Below are 19385 nucleotides of genomic sequence, written 5' to 3'. Positions count from 1 at the left end.
TTTAAACTTTCAGCCGATATTTTTTGTGAGCTTAGTATATATGTTAGGAACTGTTTTTGGTGCTGGAGATACAGCAGTGCACAAATCCGTACAGAAGTCCCTGCCTTTACAGAGCTTAAAATTTAGAACAGCTGTACGTTTAATCAGGTTTTAAATATATTAGATACAAACTTCCTATAGATTTGAAAAGTGGAGCTCTGTAAAACAGTTTCAGAAGGTCTGCAACGTGGCAGATGGGATGACAAACATAATTGATACTTCACTTGGTCCATGCCAAGCCCGTTTATGCATATGGTTAAAAGTAATAAACATTTCAGTTATTTCAGAGTGACTTCTGGAGATCCCTTCCCCTCATCATCATGCTTTTTAAACTGGCAGCTTTTTAGCTCCTTCATTCATTCAAATGTTCATTCATTTATTCATTGAGTAGGACAGACTTTTACTCAGAAGCGGTTGTGTGTTAGCCACCAAGCTAGGTAATGGATATTCAAAAAAGAATGAGACAGTCCGTGTCATTTACGTTTATATTAGCAACTAAAGCATAAGGCTTATGATAGAAGTGGGAATGACATGCTGTGGGGGTAGAGGCAGAAATCACTTTGGGATGTAGGAGATGAGCCATAAGCGTTGTTTGCTTGAGGAATGTTTGAAGTTGTCTGGGTGCTTGTTAACAGGAGGTTTTATTGGAAAATTATTTTGTTTAGAGTTGTTACCATAAAATTCAGTCAGAAATGGAGACATTAAAAAGCAACTTTATAACATATACCCAACTTGTCATTTCAGGAACTGTCTTGTTTTGTTACCAGGTGCTATGAAGTGGTGATGAATGTAGTCCATCAGTTGGCTGCCCTCTATATCAGTAACAAGTAATGGATTTTAGAAATATTTTTACTTGTATGATAGAGATACAGGAAATGTTTTTCTGAAACTAGCTAATTACCTGAAATAGTTTTTTGTTTGTTCACTCATTCAATCACTCATTCATTCACTCAGCATTTTGTGAACACTCAAAATATTTCAGACACTACCTGGTAGTGTACTACATAGGTAGATAAGACAGGTCCCTCCCACATTGAATCAACCCATTATATGTCTGATTGAGAATTTTGACAGACTAATCGGATTAAATAGAAAAGGCTAATATGGAATTAATGCACGTGTCATGTTCTCTCTCCTTATTCCTCTCCTGCCTCCTTTAAATTAATGGTTCCCTGACTCAGTGAGTCATATGGGACTTTTCCTAAAATATAGAATTCTGGGGAGCAGGGCTAGGGAATTTACATTAAAAAAAATTCCTCATTAATTTTAATGATCATCCAAGTTTGGGGACCACTGCCTTAAATCGGGAAACCCTAGTGGCGTAGTGGTTAAGTGCTACGGCTGCTGACCAAAAGGTTGGCAGTTCAAATCTACCAGGCATTCCTTGGACACCCCGTGGGGCAGTTCTATTCTGTCCTATAGGGCCGCTGTGAGTCGGAATTGACTCAGTGGCACTGGGTTGGTTGGTTGGTTGGTTGTCTTAAATCAAGAAAGATGATGTAATTTTCATAGAGCCCTTGCTGTTTTTACTACCCAAGAAATATATCACATTTGATTAATGCTTTATACTTAACAGCTGCTCCACACTTAGTACTTAATTATATTCTTCCGATAACTTTAAGTATATGACTAGGAATTCTCAATTATCAGAAGAGGTAACTGAGGCCCCGAGAAATTATTTGCCAAGATTCCATTGCAGCTTAGGTACTGTTCTAGGCACTGGGCAGTTCATTCATTGTTCTTGTTATATCATGCTGCATCTTGACTGTCCTTACGAACTGGAAGACTGTGTTAATTGTTTCTCATTCCCATGATTTTCCCTTAAGTTAGGTATTTATCTTATGTTCTGTCCTTTTACCAAAGTTCCCCTCATGGCAGAAGAACATGAGAGCGTAGTTGTCCCCTCCCCAGTACATGGTGTGTAATTCTAAGAGTACTCCCTCCCCCCGGAAGGATGAAATTTATCTGATTTTATGTTTAATCTTTTAAAGAATGCATTTTATTTGTGAAATATCTGTATGTATTTTGATTACAGTTATTATCTTCGGTTATCTAATGTTGAGCAAATTCTCTAGGAAGTAAAATTGAATTACCCTGTGGCTGTTGACTTTGGTATAATTCCAGTACCGTGCATTATTTTTCAGTAGGAATGAGAACTTAGAAATCAGCCTGACCAAAGAAGGAACTAGTTCCCAAATTTGTGTGGGATAACAAAAATTCTAGTTGGGAGTTGAGAAATTCTAACAGTTTAGAAAGATAGGCAAATCAGTTTTATTATTTTTCCACCTTCATCCCAAGATAGATCCTTTAGGGTTCAGTGGCTAATGTTATCAGTGGACCACATGTTTTCATATCCCTGCCCATGAGCAGGTTATAAGCAAGACTATTCCAGACTCAGTATGTGCAAATTAGTGCCCTTCTTGGGAAGTGGAGTATGGTGGTAATTTCTTGGATCTCTTAAATTTTAGTGACTTAATTCTTAAAAAAGATAAATACATATTAAAATTCTACGTTTCTGCTGCCATGTGTATTCCTTGAGATCTGTGACAAAAAAGGAAACTTTCTTTACCTGCATGTTATTTTATTACAGGATTGCACCCAAAATTATAGAGACAACTGGAGTTCATTTTCAGGTAAGAGTAATTTGACCTGTAAAATGAATTTTTATGGCATTTTTACTTTGAAGTTTGTGTATGTACCTGTTTGGTATATTTTTGATTGGGGAGTACAACAATTATAGCAAGACTATTAAAAGATTTATTTGTTTGTTTTGGCATTTGTTTTCTTTCATCCTTGAGGTGATGAGGCATCACTACCCACAATCAGTGCCATTCTTAGTCTTTTCCAAGTAGTGGCCCAGTGTAGATTCTCCACATGGTTTCTTTGGGCAGTGAAATTTGCAAGATCACAAGGATGGAATATTGGGCAAAGTATTTATCTATTTAAGGCTAATCTGAGGACCAGATCTGTAGCTTAATACAATGATTTAACAGCTGCTTCAATTTATTCAATTTATTTCATTAATTAGCTCAAATGTATTTTACTTTAAAAATCCACACAAAGCTTAACTTCTAACTAGTGATTAAATGATAATCATTAAAGGTTTTTTGACAGACTATGTATGAGCACTTGGGAGAGCTGCTAACAGTTTTGCTCACCTTGGATGAAATCATTGATAATCATGTCACATTGAAAGACCACTGGACTATGTACAAAAGGTGAGCCAATTAAATATTTAAAAATACTGTCTTACTTCGTATAGTTAGTATGTTAGTAAAAAGCAAACAAATAGAAATAATGCAAATCCTTTATATGATCTGGAGATCTGTATTTAGATTTTTTTTCATGTCAATCAAACGACGCATTGCATTGGGTCAGTCTGCTGCAAAGGACCTCTTTAAAATATTGAAAAGCAAAGATGTGATCTTAAAAACTAAGGTGCGCCTGACCCAAGCCGTGGTATTTTCAATCGCATCATATGCATGTGAAAGCTGGACAATGAGTAAGGAAGACCGAAGAAGAACTGACGCCTTTGAATTGTGGTGTTGGCGAAGAATATTGACTATACCATGGACTGCCAAAAGAACGAACAAATCTGTCTTAGAAGAAGTGCAACCAGAATGCTCCTTAGAAGCAAGGATGGTGAGACTGCGTCTTACATACTTTGGACATGTTGTCAGGAGGAATCAGTCCCTGGAGAGGGACATCATGCTTGGCAGAGTACAGGGTCAGTGGAAAAGAGGAAGACCTTCAACGAGATGGATTGACACAGTGGCTGCAACAACGAGCTCAAGCGTAACAATGATTGTAAGGATGGCGCAGGACGGGGTGATGTTTCGTTCTGTTGTGCATAGGGTCGCTATGAGTCGGAACCGACTTGATGACAAACAACAACGTGTCAAATATTTTATGAAGACAGTAATCAGTCTTTATTTTCAAATGAGTATATTTGAGAGTGTAGCCCGTCTATATTGTTGATGGTTGCTGCCGAGTTGGCTCCAGCTGATGGTAGCCTTACATGTAGCATAACAAAATGTTGCCTGGTCATGTGCCATATTTCCTAAGGCTCAGATTTGTTTTTTCTTTATGTTCCGTCCATGTGACAGGTTTTTTTTTTCCCCCTGAGCTTAGTTTCATTGTATTATATACTCCAGGACTTGTTTAAGTGAGGGTATTTTATTTTATTCAGCTCGTAAGTGTTCACTAAATATCTGGTAGGTTCAGAGCACTAGGCATCTGAATGTAAGATGATATAAAAAGGTATGATAAGAAAATTAAATATATCAGGGTTGTTTTTGCTCAAACTTTCAAAGGTATAGAGCCAAACAAGAATTGTAAATTGTAATTGATATCTGGGGAAATTTAAAATTTTTAATTTTAAGTGTTCAGTGGGCCATTTTAAGATCTTTCTTATGTTCTTCCACAAGATTACTGAAATCTGTGCATCACAATCCTTCAAAATTTGGGATTCAAGAAGAAAAACTAAAGCCATTCGAAAAGTTTTTACTGAAACTAGAAGGGCAGTTGCTCGATGGAATGATATTCCAGGTAAATAGATCTGTATCAGACAAGACCATTTGGGCTTTTTATTTGATCCAGCTCAGAATTATAGTGGGATACTTTTATAGAATACTGTTGAGTATGTGTTGCTTTAAAAAGTGCTTTGGCTTGAAGCATTGCTAGTGCACTAAAACATAATTATTTCAGTATTTAACAGCAAACAAAAATAATAGTGTGCTAGTTGTATTTAGGAAGAGAGTTTTTTTTCCCTTCAATTCAAACTGTTCAAGGATCTTTGAGGCTATTCAAGGAGTTGGTTAAGCTTTCGGTATGCTGTTACTCTGTAGATTTAAGTTTGTAAGGCTACCTTTTAAACCAAGAACCAAACCTGTTGCCATCGTGTTGATTCTAACTCATAGTGACCCTATAGGACAGGGTAGAACTGCCCCATAGAGTCTTCAAGGAGTGGCTGGTGGATTCCAAACTGTGGTTAGCGGCCACAGCTTTTAATCACTATACCACTTTTTAAGACTTTAATTCTTCTTAGGCTCAGGAAATACGAGTCTGCATGTAGTTCATTAAATTAAGCTTCACTTATAGTAAAATTAAGATGATAATTGTAAAAGTTTATCACACACTATATTTAAGTTTGTTTAGTAGCTTATTATTGAGAATCTAAATTTCTCTTTAATGTTTCCTGCCTAGGCCTGTATAGAACAACAGTTTGATTCTCTAAATGGAGGAGTATCTGTGTCAAAAAATAGCACTTTTGCTGAAGAATTTGCACATAGTATTCGCTCAATTTTTGCAAATGTAGAAGCCAAACTTGGTAATGTAAAATGCATTTTTTGGTTTTTGTTTAAAGTTTGCATTTTCTTGACAGCAGAATTTAATTATGTTTGTTCTGTTTTTCTTTCATATTTTATAAGGAGAACCTTCTGAAATTGACCAAAGAGACAAGTATGTTGGAATTTGTGGACTCTTTGTGCTGCACTTTCAAATTTTTCGAACAGTTGATAAAAAGTTTTATAAGTCTTTATTGGACATCTGTAAGAAGGTAAGAACTTAGAACTTTATGTTTTCAATCTGAATAGATTAAAAAAAATTAGGTAGAAATATATATTAAAATATATTTTATTCCTATTCAAAAAAGTAAAATTTAATACACATTTTTAAAGTCTGTGAATTCCGGAGATAAGTAATGTAACAAATGAAAATACCTCATAGCTGCACTTACCGTAAATACATATTGATATACATTTTTCATTTTTTTGGTGTATGTTAACGTTCTACTTCTGCTACTAATACTACTTCTTTTCCTTCCTTCTTCTCCTTCTATTGCCCCCTCATTCCCATTATTGAAGTAGAAAAAATTTTAAATAACCTTTTTTTTACAAGTTTGCTATTTTTTTTTACTTTAGATGAAGGTTTACAGAACAAAGTAGTTTCTCATCAAACAGTACACACATTGTTGTATGACATTGGTTAACAACCCCATAACATGTCAACACTCTCCCTTCTCAACCTTGGGTTCCCTATCACCAGCCTTCCTGATACCTCCTGCCTTCCAATTCCTGCCCCAGGATTGATGTGCCCTTTTAGTCTTGTTCCATTCCACGGGCCTGTTCAATCTTTGGCTGAAGGTGAACCTCAGGAGTGACCTCATTACTGAGCTGAAAGAATGTCTGGGGGCCGTACGCTGAGGGTTTCTCTAGTCTCTGTCAGGCCAGTAAGTCTGGTCTTTTTTGTGTGAGTTAGAATTTTGTTTTATGTTTTTCTCCAGCTCTGCCCAGGACCCTCTATTGTGATCCCCGTCAGAGCAGTCAGTGGTGGTAGCCGGGCACCATCTAGTTGTACTGGATTCAGTCTGGCGGAGGCCGTGGTAGATGTGGTCCCTTATGTTATTTCTGTGATGTCCAACAGATTTCAAAATATGAAATTTAGTTAGTGTGTAGAATCAAGTCATATGTGACCGTAAGAACTCAGCCTTTTTTATTTTTTGACTAGTGTAGAGTGAAAGCCAGGGTCATGAGGATATAAGTTTTTATGTGCCTTTGCATATTTTTATTCATCTGAAAATTCATGAGTTTGTGTTTAATATTTAGGTGGAATAAAATAATTGTCGTGCTCAACACTAGATACAGAAATCCCTTAACTTTGTGCCACAGTAAAATATTTGTCCCATGTTAATGAGTATATTTTGTGGTTATTTTTTCCTGAAATGAGTTCTGTCTTCCATTATATATTGTAGAACAGCTTATTATTTAGTCTATACTTAATAGTTTTTATTTCTTACTTTTACTATTTCAGGTACCAGCCATCACTCTAACTGCTAATATTATTTGGTTTCCCGATAATTTTCTGATCCAGAAGATACCAGCAGCTGCCAAACTTATAGACAGAAAAAGTCTTCAAGCCATTAAAATGCATAGGGATACTTTCCTGCAGCAGAAAGCTCAATCACTTACCAAGTAGGTTTTATAAGCAAGCATAATGAAAATATTAAGATATTTTTTATTTTCAGATCTTATACTAAAAAGGATTTGCATTATAAAATTGAATGTACTTACTTATCTGAAAATGAAAACCAAAAACCTGATGCCGTTGAGTCGATTCCTACTCATGGTGACCTTATAGGACAGAGTAGAACTTCCCCATAGGGCTTCCAAGGAGCGGCTGGTGTATTCAAACTGCCAACCTTTTGGTTAGCAGCCAAACCCTTAACCACTGTGCCACCAGGGCTCTGACTTCCATGAAAATAATTTGCATTTTAAGAGAACAGGCTTGGCAATCTGCAGGAGATTTATTTTCCAGGAAAACTCAAGTTTTTTGTTTTTTTAAGGTTTAGGCTTATTTAAAAAAAAGGCGTAGGCAATTTATACTTTATGGTATATGTATATATACGGGTTCTTTTTATCAGCTGTATTAAGTATTTTTTGTCTAAATGGAATGACAAAGTGAAGCCTCTGATTCAGTTGCAGTCGATGCCACTAAAAACAGTGTATCCGTGATGACTTCTGGAGAAGTTGGCTTCAACTTAATGCACTTCTTTTTTTTACCCTTTTATTTTTATTTTTGTCAAAGTAATATATGTGCGTATTTAAAAAGTCCTAAAGGCTTAAAGTAAAAAATGTCTACTTCTTTCCGTCTGCCAGTCCTGTCCCCCGAAGAACATCTTTAACTCTTTGTTTCTTCTGGTATTTATAACCTAATTTTTTGTTAAACTTTTATTATGTTAAGTTTTCAAACATACACAAAATACAACAGTATTAAGAGTCCCCCTGTTCCTGTCACCCACCTTCAACAATTAAACTTAACGCACATTCCTGAGTATACTGCTAAAATCACATGAGGAGCAGAGTGAAGATTTTTAGTGCACTCTGCCACTCGTCCTGTGCTGGTCACAGTTTTATCTGTGACATGGTTGAAGGCATAATAGGGGTACTTACCTACCTTCTCTTAATCCTGACTATCAAGGGGAAATTGGGCCGCTATTCCACAATGGGGGAAGGTGAAGTGTGTCTCTTATATAGGGGATCCTCTAGAGCATCTCTCCACATGCCCAGGTCCTGTGATTAAAGTCAGTGGAAAACTGCAACCCGACTTAGGCTGGACTGCTAATGGCAGCGATTTCAGAGGGCTCTAGTATATCCTAAAACAGAGGAATAAAGATGTTTGAATTTAGAATAAGAGATAAATTCAGGAATATAAGGTGAAGGGACAAGGCTCAGGATTAGTAGCTGTAAGTAAAAAAAAAAAAAAAAAAAGTATTTTAGTTATCGGAAGCTTGATATTCTTTCACGATGTGATGAGTTTGCTAAAAATGCCAGTATATACTTAGATTACATTAGTGACGGTTGTACCCAGGTTAAGGAAACCAGTAATATCTAGGCAATGGGAATTGGTAGTTCTGTTGAGTCCTTAGTGGTAAGATAACAGCTGGTGCCTCATTGTAAGAGGGCCACATACTGTAGTGTCAGATGAAGCTGATCAAGATTTAGAGGACCTGAGAACTTTGCCCTTTGAGGACTCATTGAAGTGTCTCTAAATAGTTTGACTTTTAAAAGAGAAACCTGAGAAATGAGGTGGTAGGTTTTTTAAATACGCAGGGGCCTTTCAGGTTGGAAAGGGAACAAATTTGACCTCTGTGGCTCCGGAAGGCTGAACTAGAACCAAACGATGAAGGTGTCAGGTGGTAATAATAATTGCCAACAGGCCCAAACTCTTAACTGTTATAACAGTCATTTTACTAAGGGCTTTAAACATGTCTCATGTAAACCCTCTAACAATCTTTTCGAGGGAAATAAAGGTAACAACTAATATTTACAGAGTGTTTACTCAGTGTAAGCTATTATAAGCTATAATAATTATTCCAGGAGCATCACATGTATTATTTCATTTAATCATTAGAAAATCTTATTAGGTAGATAGTGTTGTTGATGCCAACTTAGATGAGAAAACTGAAGTACAGAAAAATTAAATTTCCCAAGTTTAAACAGTTCATAGATGACAGAGCTGGGTGGTTCAGCTATAGGGCCCAAGCTGTTAGCTACTACTCTGCCTTTTTTTTTTTTTAATCCCATTTTCAGATAAGGAAAATGAGGTTTAAAGAAATGAAGAAATTTGCAAGAGTGCCAGTGATGGGATTCAGATCCTTGCCAGCCTAACTCTAGAGACCTGTGACAGAGTTGTGTAGACTGCTCTGAGAGTTCATGTGTGCTCCTTTACCACTCTTAGGTCAGTCAGAGATGCTGTAGAGGAGGCGAGTGTTACTCCGTAGGAGACTGAATCAGCTGGCTTTCAAATACCCATCACATGATAAAATTTTGTTTCCAAATTCTTGGATTTCAAAGATACACCTGTACAGTCACTGGAGAGCTACACAGAGGTGAAAGAGGCAGTTATCTTCTTAACTTCCCCTGCAATTCTGCCAGAGAAACCTAAAATCCACCTCATAAAAATGAAACCCAGGAGAAGGGAGATGATGTGACCAGCAAGAGCTTTGTCCTAACATTTTAGAGAAAGCTGAGGGGGTGACTAAGAGCTGTCCCAAGGTCTGGCTCCTGAGTTGATTATGTAAGTGAAGAGGGAGTTTTAGAGGACAGTTTCCCTATCCACACACTATACGCTAGACCCCAAGTGGCCAAATGCCCCAACTACCACCTTGACTGGGGCCTGGGGTTTATGAGTTGCTGCATTTTGCTTTTCATTCACAGCCATTTTGACACTGAAAAATAATGACTTCAGAAGTAGGGATATAAACCTTCATTTCAAAGCCCTAATGGCATATAGGTGTTAACACTGTTTAGTACTTTATATTTGGTCCCAAAAGTTGTTTTTTCCCCTTAATGTTTTTCCTGTTTGTACTTTAAAATGAAGCTGACAGACGGACAGGACCGTTGGCCATATTTGGACTCTGTCAATTTTTTTTTTTAACTTGAAACAGTTTCATTTTTACGCATTTACAAGACAGAGATCATCTGGCATCTCTAGGAGTGACGGGTGGAAGGACAGACAAATGTCTGCCTTTTCCCACAAAGTCTGATCTAAAACTGACTAAACGCTCTGTACTGTAAGCATTAGTTGCCTTCATAATGTTATTGATATGGTCGATATCAGGGAGAGCGCCATAGTCTAAGCCTCTTCCATCTGGTTCTTGCTCATGCCTTTTCCTTCCCTTCTATACGTCGTGTCCCTGTTGAGTTCTGATTACAGCCCCTTTCCCTCCTCTAAAGTGAAGATACTGTCCGAGGACTGTGCTTTTTTTTGTGTTCCCAACTTTTCGATTGAATTCTTCACAAGTCAGACAATACATTTCCACATATTCAAGGCAAAGCCAGAAGTAGGAGCATTGATGTCTTTACTGTAATGGAATTCTGGCTGTGCAGGAAACCTTTTTTTCTCAGATTTGATGCCAGGGTTCACCTCCTCAAAACACATTTATTAAACAAGGTTTTGGGGTAGTCTGTCTTCACACTGAGTTCTTAAAACTGACAGATTGCCCTGCAGTATGGCCAGTCAACAGCTCAGGCTGGAATTCTAATCTTGATTGAGTTTTCAGTGACTTGTCCTGGAAAGCTGTCTTCTAGCTGATTCTGACTGGCAGTAGTGGGACACTTTTGTAGCCTATCTAACTGAAAAGTTTCCGCAAAGAGTTGGTGACATCAGATTCTACAAGGGGAGTTGTCCATTTTTTGCACATTAAGTTTTTAAAAGAAAAAAAAAAAGGATACCTTAAATTCAGCTTGTGGGTTAAAAGTTCCTGTCTTGAGTGAGATGGTCTCAGTTGAGATGTATTTGTAGAATGATTCAGTGTTTGTAATCATCCTGCATAGTAGAGATAATTATGTTCATTATTGATTTAGTCTCTTCAGGATAGGAAAAAGGAGCACTGGTATCACAGTGGTTAGCGCTTGGCTGCTTACCAGTTGGTCAGTGGTTCAAACGCACCAGTGGCTGGCTCTGAGAGGGACAAGACCTGGAGATCTGCTCCTGGAAAGATTACAGTTTAGGAAACCCTGGAGGCAGTTCTCTGTCTACAGGGTTGCTACCGGTAGAAATCCATTCCACTGGCTCATGACAACAACAGCAGGACGGGAAAGCTTCCCGGATTTGGGTTTGAATCTCAGCTGCTTTCTAGTTGTATGCTCTTGGGCACATTACTTAACCTTTGTGTATGTGTACGTCAGGTGCTGCTTCTATAAAAAGAAGATAAGTGTACCTACCTGATAAGGCTGTTGTGAGGATTAAATGAGTTCGTTTGTGTAAAGTGCTTAGAATGTGGCTGGCACATTTGAAAGCATTCAGGAAAGGTTAGCTTTTATATTCAGATTCTGACCACTTGCACTGCTCCTACTCTAGTTCAAGATGTCATCTTCTTTCTTCTGCATTATTATAGTAGCTTCCTAAATGTTTTCCTACTTCTGCCCTTGTCCTCTTTATAGTTTATTTTTAAGACTATCTGCCAAAGTGATATTGATACCTCTTAGATCCAGCCACCCTGCTCAGATCCTTTAGTGACTTTTCCATCTCACAAAGTCCTTACTCCCTTCAAGGCCTTACACAAATCCTGCCCCCTCCTTTACCTCTCTGATCTTTTCTGTTCTCATCCCTGCTCACTGTGCTTCAGTATCGACTTCGTTATTACTTAAACATACCAGACACACTTCCTGTCCTAGGACCTTTGCTTTTGTTACTTCCCTAGAGTTCTCTTCCCTTAGGTATTTGCATGGTTTTCTCCTTCCCCTTCTCTAAGTCTTGGCCCCAGATCACCTTCTTGCGGAGCCTTTTTTGACCCACTCTATTTTACCCTCCACCGCAGTTCCTGTCCCTTCTCCCTGATTAATTTTTTTTCCATAGCACTTGTCATTGTTTGATATCCTAATGATTTTAATTATCGATTCTTTATTGTCCAGCTTTACTGTCTAGAATGAAAGCTTTAGGAGGCAGAGATTTTGTCTGTTTCGTTTACTGCCGATTTCCCTGTTTTGCCCTCAGTGCTGAGAAATAGCACCTGGCACGCAGTAAATATTTACTGAATGAGGAAATTGTATATGTCTACCTGATATCTGTTTTTCCAAAATCAGGCGGATAAAATAGCTGCTGCCAAGAAATATTCTAATCAGTATGAAGAAATGGAAGTAAGTTTCCTTTCCTGTGCTGAGTAACCTCACTATTTTTCTTTGTTAGAGATGTGCAGTCTTACTACGTCTTTGTGAGCTCATGGATGATGAAAATGGAATCTATTTTATCCAAAGAGCAGAGAATGGATAAGTTTGCTGAAGACCTCACTAATAGATGTAATATTTTTATACAGGTACTTCCATCTTATTACTTAAAATATTTTGGGGGTCACTGTTAATCCAGTTGACAAGAGTTACAGAGATTTGGGAAAAATTGGTAAAGGAAGGATATGTTTTTGTTTTTAAAACTGAAACTGAAATGAAAATTGATTTATGTTTGGATCTGTGTATGACTCATTAATTTAGATTTTCTAATATATTTAAAGCTCTACATTTCCTTCAAAGCGTAGCTTTTTAGCTGCATTCCATAAGTTTTGATATGTTGTATTTGTACTGTCCTTTATTTCAAAATATTTTAAAATTTTCACAGTGATTTCTAATTTGATCTGTGGATTATTTTGAAAGGTTTTTCTTAATTTCCGAATATGAGGATTTTCTAGTTATCCTTTTGTTATTGACTTCTAGCACAAATTTCAGTATTTTGGAATTTGTTGAGAGTTGCTTTATGATCCAGCTTGTGGTCATTTTTGGTAAACATATATAGTTGAAAAGAATGTGTCTCTTGCATTTGTTATTTGTAGTGGTCTGTATGGAGCCTTGGTGGCTAAGAGCTCAGTTGTTAACCAAAAGGTCGGCAGTTCAAATCCACCAGCCACTCCCTGGAAACCCTATGGGTCGGTTCTACTCTGTCCTCTAGGGCCACTATGAGTTGAAATCACCTCCACGGCAGCAGGTTGTTAGTGTCCTATATACATCAAATAGATCACGTTATTTATTTTGTCTGCTTGCTCATCAGTTAGTTGATAGCAGGTAACTGCTAGTTGAGTTAGAATCTCCCACTTTGTCAATTTGTCTCTTTGTCCTTGTAGTTCTGTCATTTTTGTTGTATATATAAATATTTAGAATTGTTTTAGCTTCCTTGTGTGAACCTTTTATCATTATGAAATGTCTCTTTTTAACTCAGAGTTTTTGCCTTAGTCCTCTTTTGTGTAATATTAACATAGCTCTTCCAAATTTCCCTTTGGTTAACGTCTTTATGGCATATCTTTTTTGGTCATTTCTACCTTCCTGTCTTCTTATATTTACTGTGTATCTTCCTGTAAGCAGCATATATTTCCCCTTAGTATGATAATCTTTGTTTTTTAATTGAACCGTTTTGTGTGTATATCTTTACTGATACTTTTGGGAGTTCAAACTACCGTGTGACTCATGGCTTTCTATTTGCCTGCCAGGCGCTCCTTGGAAACTCTATTGGGCAGTTCTACACTGTCCTCTAGGGTCTCTATGAGTTGGAATCGACTTGACGGCACTGGCTTTGGTTTTTTTTTTTTTGTGGTATGTCTGTGTCCTTTTTTCCTTTCTTGCTCTCTTTTGGATTGTTTTTTTTAATCAGTTTATTTCTCCCTTTTTGTGTTAGTTTGTTATTTCTATATTCCTTTAATGTTTAATGGTTACTCCAGAGAATTTAAGATGCATTCTTGACTGACTTAAATCTAACCTAAATTAGTAGTTTTATCACTTCCCAGATAGTGTAAGAGTCTTAGAACATTTTATTCTAGTTATCCCCACTCACCTTTTGTGCTGCTGTTGTATATTTTGATTGCATATATATTTTGAACCTCACAAGATGTTGTTACTGTTGTTGTTTTTATAGTCATTGTTCATTTAAATTTACCCGTGTGTTTACCTACTCTGTTGCTTTTGCTTCTCACCCTTGCATCTGTCAGCTTTCATCCATCTACTTGTGAATATCTGTTAGCATTTCCTTTAATATGAGCCTCTGGTGAAAATTATCACAGCTTTTGTCAGCATGTGTGTTCGTTTCAACTTCATTTTTGAAGGCAGTTTTGCTGAGTATAGAATTCTAGGTGGACAGGTTTTTTTGTTTTAGCATTTAAAGGTGTCATTGTATTGTTTTCTGGCTTCCTTTGTTTTTGTTGAGAAGTCAGTTTTCAGTCTTGTTACTTCTTGAAGATAATGTGTCTCTCTTTAATTGCTTATAAGGTTTACATTTTGTCTTTAGCAATATCATTATGACACACGAAATGACATTATTATGGTTTTCTCCGTGTTTTTGTTGCTTTGGACTTGTAGAGCTTCTTGAATTTGTGCAACATTGTCTCCCATTAACTCACAAGTGTTGCTTCTGCTTTATTTTCTCTCTCTTCAGCTTCGTGTAATCTGCTGTTAAACCCATATACTGAGTTCTTAATTTTAATTACAGGTAGTTCCCAGTTTATGACAGGGTTCTGTTCGGGCGACTCCATTGTAAGTCGATTCTGACGTTATGTCGAATACCTTATCTTATTTTGTTTTTTATTTTTATCATTATTGCCTTTTATTATCAGTATCTCTATAAATCATAACATTGAACATCTAAACATTTGTGAGAGAACATCTAAGAATGATAACATCAGCAAATATTGTACTGCAACATTGCATGTAGTACATATTACTAACGATAAGATGTAGCAAAAAAACCTCCAAATGGTCGCAAGCGTGGTTAGTCATTAACTTGGATATGTCATAAGTTGGGGACTACCTGTATTTTACAACTTTTCAGTTAGCTTATTTTTAAAAATGGTTGCCAGTTCTCTTTTGAAATACTAATTTGGTGTTTTGTTTTTTTCAACATATATTAGCATAGTTATTTTGAAGCCCATGTCTGATAATTTCTTTATCTGGATATTTCTATTATCTGTTGTTTGTCTTGGTTTTTGGATATGTCTTATCTCTTTCTATGCCTGGTTATTTATTATAGAGTGCTAGACACTTATAAAAAAAAGAGCCATAGACACAGTTTGAAGATTTGGATGGTTTTCTTTCTCTGGAGAGGATTTATGTTTTCTGCTGGCACACAGCTAGTCTAGGATAGCCATTAACCCATATCACCTCAACGCAGTCATGGATTGAAATGATTTGAAGCAGGACTTTAATCCTTGTGAGGGCTGGTCTTTTTCCACTTACCCTTAACTTTTAGAGGGTAGTCCTTTAGGATCCTAACCCAAAGCTTAGGTGGTTTACCAGGACTCCTCCTCTCCTTGATGGGCCATGAACTCCCTGTGAGATAGTGTCAAAAGATATGTTTGGTTCTCAGTCTTCATTCTCTACTTTTGGAATGGGCAGATACCTCTAAGGGAAAGCAGCCCCAGATGCCAAGCTCGCTTCTCTGGATTTCTGTCTTCTCCCAGATTTATAGTTCTTTATTTTCTTGATACCTCCTTGATTTCTTCCAGGAGATTTTTCTGAAATGTTTTGCCCAGATTTTCTTGTTCTTAGTGGAAGGGTTGGCCCAAGTTACTTACTCTGCCATTAATGAAACACAGCCGCCTTCCCAGTTTAGATGCTTAAATGCATCCTCCACAAATTCTTCATGAATTAACGGCCATCTGGGAATGGAGTAGTGTGGACCCAGGAAGTCTGCACCTTAAGGCCTCCTCCACTCCCCCCAAAAAGGAACGCTCCTTTTCTGCCTGTGTAAAGTATATTTTTGCTATTCTTGTTTCTGCTTTTTTCTGTTTCCCAGCCCTGTGCTAGGGCAGAGTCTAGTGTAACAACCCTGTAGCTGACAAAGTGGGACATGTGGCCCTTTCCTGCTTGATCCCCAAGCTTTGGTCTTATTGGGACCTTTCTCAGAATGCTGTTGTCCTTGCCATTTCTTAATTCTGTTAATTTAATACATCAATCTTAATCTCTTCACCACTGAGCTGTTATTGGTTCAGAGAAGCCCCACCTCCAACCCCACATTATCACTCCTGCAAGCCACTTACTGATGGGAGAGTATTTTATTTCACATACGACGTGGCAGGAAAAAAGTTGAGAGTCACTGGCGTCTCCCTACCTTCTTGGCTACATCTGTAACAGTAGAGTTTGGTTTCGTATCTAAACTGTATGTGTATCTTATTTTAGTCCTTTGTATACCCAAAGAATCTCCATTATTAGTGTTTCTATACGTCCCTTTTAAGACCAAATGAAAAAAAGTATATGAGAGGTAATATTTTTTTCTCTTATTTTCTTATTCCATCCTGTTTTCCTGAACTTACTAGCATTAAAATTTTCATTAACCATCACAAGACCTATGCTTCCTTTTTGAATGGTACGGTGGAAGAGAATCTGTTCTCATTGGGCTGGAAGGAGAGATAGCTTGATGCATGATTAGAAACAAGGTTGCTATTAAATGCAGTTGAGTCAGTCTTGCGTCATGGCACCTCCATGCACAATGGGATCGGACCATTGTGATCTGTAAGTATTTATTGGCTTATTTTTTGAAACAGATCACCAGGCCTTTCTTCCTAGTCTGTCTTAGTAGGCAGGGGAAATGGTAATAGATGGACAGTGGGGATTCCTATAGGTGAAAAGGAAAGGGGGGATTGTCTTGGGACTCAGAAATACCTCTGGATATCTGTTTTAGCTAGAGAGCAGCTCTGTTCCTCTTTCTGCTCTTCAATTCCTAGCTTCTTAGAGTCCTCAGCTCTTGCCTTAAGGTATAGTAGTGCATAGGCATCTTTATCACCCTACCTGTCTGATAATGTCAGGATGAATGGATGCTTTTTCACATCCAAATTGTTTATCTGAGTTTTTTTTTTGGTTTTGTTTTTTAATGGAAAGAATCTTTCACCTCAGTTGCATCCTATGATTTCATCAGTACAAAACTTCTGGTACATTATAGGTGGTCAGATACATTTTTTTTTTTTTAATAATTTTTATTGTGTTCTGAGTGAAAGTTTACAAATCAAGTCAGTCTCTCACACAAAAACTTATATACACCTTGCTACATAGTTCCCAATTACTGTCCCCGTAATGAGACAGCCCGCTCCCTCCCTCCACTCTCTCTTTTCGTGTCCATTTCGCCAGCTTCTAATCCCCTCTACCCTCTCATTTCCCCTCCAGGCAGGAGACGCCAACATAGTCTCAAGTGTCCACCTGATCCAAGAAGGTCACTCCTCACCAAGCATCCCTCTCCAGCCCATTGTACAGTCCAATCCATGTCTGCAGAGTTGGCTTCGGGAATGGTTCCTGTCCTGGGCTAACAGAAGGTCTGGTGGCCTTGACCACCGGGGTCCTTCTAGTCTCAGTCAGACCGTTAAGTCTGGTCTTTTTATGAGAATTTGGGGTCTGCATCCCACTGCTCTCCTGCTCCCTCAGGGGCTCTCTGTTGTGTTTTCTGTCAGGGCAGTCATTGGTTGTAGCTGGGCACCATTTAGTTCTTCTGGTCTCAGGCTGATGTAGTCTCTGGTTTATGTGGCCCTTTCTGTCTCTTGGGCTCGTAATTGCCTTGTGTCCTTGGTGTTCTTCATTCTCCTTTGATCCAGGTGGGTTGAGACCAATTGCTGCATCTTAGATGGCTGCTTGCCAGCATTTAAGACCCCAGACTCCACTCTTCAAAGTGGGATGCAGATTGTTTTCTTACTAGATTTTATTATGCCGGTTGACTTAGATGTCCCCTGAAACCATGGTCCCCAAACCCCTGCCCCTGCTACACTGGCCTTCAAATCATTCAGTTTATTCAGGAAACGTCTTTGTTTTTGGTTTAGTCCAGTTGTGCTGACCTCCCCTGTATTGTGTGTTGTCTTTCCCTTCACCTAAAGTAGTTCTTATCTACTGTCTAATTAGTGAATACCCCTCTCCCATCCTCCCTCCCTCCCCCCTCTCATAACCACAAAAGAATGTTTTCTTCTCAGTTTAAACTATTTCTCAAGATCTTATAATAGTGGTCTTACACAATACTTGTCCCCTTTTGCAACTGACTAATGTCACTCAGCGTAATGCCTTCCAGGTTCCTCCATGTTATAAAACGTTTCACAGATTCCTCACTGTTCTTTCTCAATGGGTAGTATTCCACTGTGTGAATATACCATAATTTATTTATCCGTTCATCCATTGATGGGCACCTTGGTTGCTTCCATCTTTTTGCTATTGTAAACAGTGGTGTAATAAACATGGGTGTGCATATATCTGTTCGTGTAAAGGCTCTTATTTCTCTAGGATGTATTCTGAGGAGTGGGATTGCTGGATCATATGGTAATTGTATTTCTAGCTTTTTAAGGAAGCCAGATACATTTTTAAGGGCTGCTTTGAAGTTTAACCACGATATATAACATTGTCTCTGTGGGGAAAAGTTATTTCAAATTCTTAAGATTTGGTTTTAAAATGAACTTTAGAAACACTAAGTATTGTTAAGGTGAGTAATAGTTATTATTACATAGAGAATTAAATCTTGAAGAAATGAAATCTTCTTTATGATTATAATGAGTGTTTATTTTTTTACAGGGCTTCTTATATGCATATGGTATTAGTAACATTATTAAAACCACAATGAATCTCTACATGTCCATGCAAAAGCCAATGACCAAAACTTCCGTTAAGGCATTGTGCAGGCTTGTTGAACTTCTTAAGGTAGGGTTCAGATTATTTTATCTTGAGAAATGAACAGAGTTTCAATTAAGATGGTCTTAATAAAATTTTACTTCTTGGATTTCTTTTGTTTTATATGAGAACAGAAAATTATGGGAAATGGTACTTGTCTCACATGTGGGTAAAGGAACTACCCATTGAAAAAAATTTCTGAGTAACATCCTGTGAATGGCCATTATATTTCAACTTTATTGATAGTTAACATGTAGTGGGAGAGAAAAGAAGGAAAATGAAAAGGTTAGCTTAAGGAATATTACTTAAGCTTTATTCATAGATGGTTAAAGCATGTTACATGAGTTTAAAAACATACCCATGTAACATCATCCATTATCGTACAGTGTTTAAATGAGTATAAGACTAGTTAACATGAGGCTGTTTATTTGGTAATATTTATAATAATTATTTAGAGATGTGCTGTCATTTAGAAAAGGTGCTGTAATCTTGTGATTTGAACAGTAGGCTCCTTGTAGAGGTGGCCAAATGAATTAGAAATCTAAGTGCACTTTTGCATATATTAAAAAATAAAACCCCTTGTGGGTAGGAGAGTACGTTTAACCTTTTGTGAAAATTGAAGCTAAGATTTGCTGGTAAATTTCTGCTAATAATAGATTTGTTAAGAGAATAAAGATTTTTTGGAGAGTGTACCTTTTAATTTCCACCCTTCTTTAAGATACATTGAGTCACATTTAT

At 37.5% G+C, this 19385-nt stretch overlaps 1 protein-coding gene across 7 annotated transcripts in view; it reads left to right on the top strand.

Annotated features, from left to right (window-relative positions):
• The window catches only part of WASHC4 (WASH complex subunit 4), a 69030-nt gene that overhangs the window by 12155 nt on the left and 37490 nt on the right, over nucleotides 1-19385 (top strand). For 5 of the 7 annotated variants that reach the window (XM_064283666.1, XM_064283665.1, XM_064283664.1 and 2 more), the window contains 9 exons: nucleotides 784-866; nucleotides 2630-2672; nucleotides 3154-3257; nucleotides 4467-4587; nucleotides 5245-5368; nucleotides 5469-5596; nucleotides 6850-7010; nucleotides 12229-12355; nucleotides 18552-18677. In XM_064283666.1, the coding sequence (XP_064139736.1) occupies nucleotides 784-866; nucleotides 2630-2672; nucleotides 3154-3257; nucleotides 4467-4587; nucleotides 5245-5368; nucleotides 5469-5596; nucleotides 6850-7010; nucleotides 12229-12355; nucleotides 18552-18677 (1017 nt within the window). Of the gene's footprint in view, nucleotides 1-783; nucleotides 867-2629; nucleotides 2673-3141; nucleotides 3258-4466; nucleotides 4588-5244; nucleotides 5369-5468; nucleotides 5597-6849; nucleotides 7011-12228; nucleotides 12356-18551; nucleotides 18678-19385 lie in introns of those variants that run through there. The other 2 variants (XM_064283669.1, XM_064283667.1) reach the window with 2 other exon arrangements.

The sequence above is a fragment of the Loxodonta africana genome, chromosome 4 (assembly GCF_030014295.1).
Source record: "Loxodonta africana isolate mLoxAfr1 chromosome 4, mLoxAfr1.hap2, whole genome shotgun sequence".
Lineage (NCBI taxonomy): Eukaryota > Metazoa > Chordata > Mammalia > Proboscidea > Elephantidae > Loxodonta > Loxodonta africana.
Note: the sequence above shows the minus strand (reverse complement) of the source record. Positions and strands in the feature narration are given on the sequence as shown.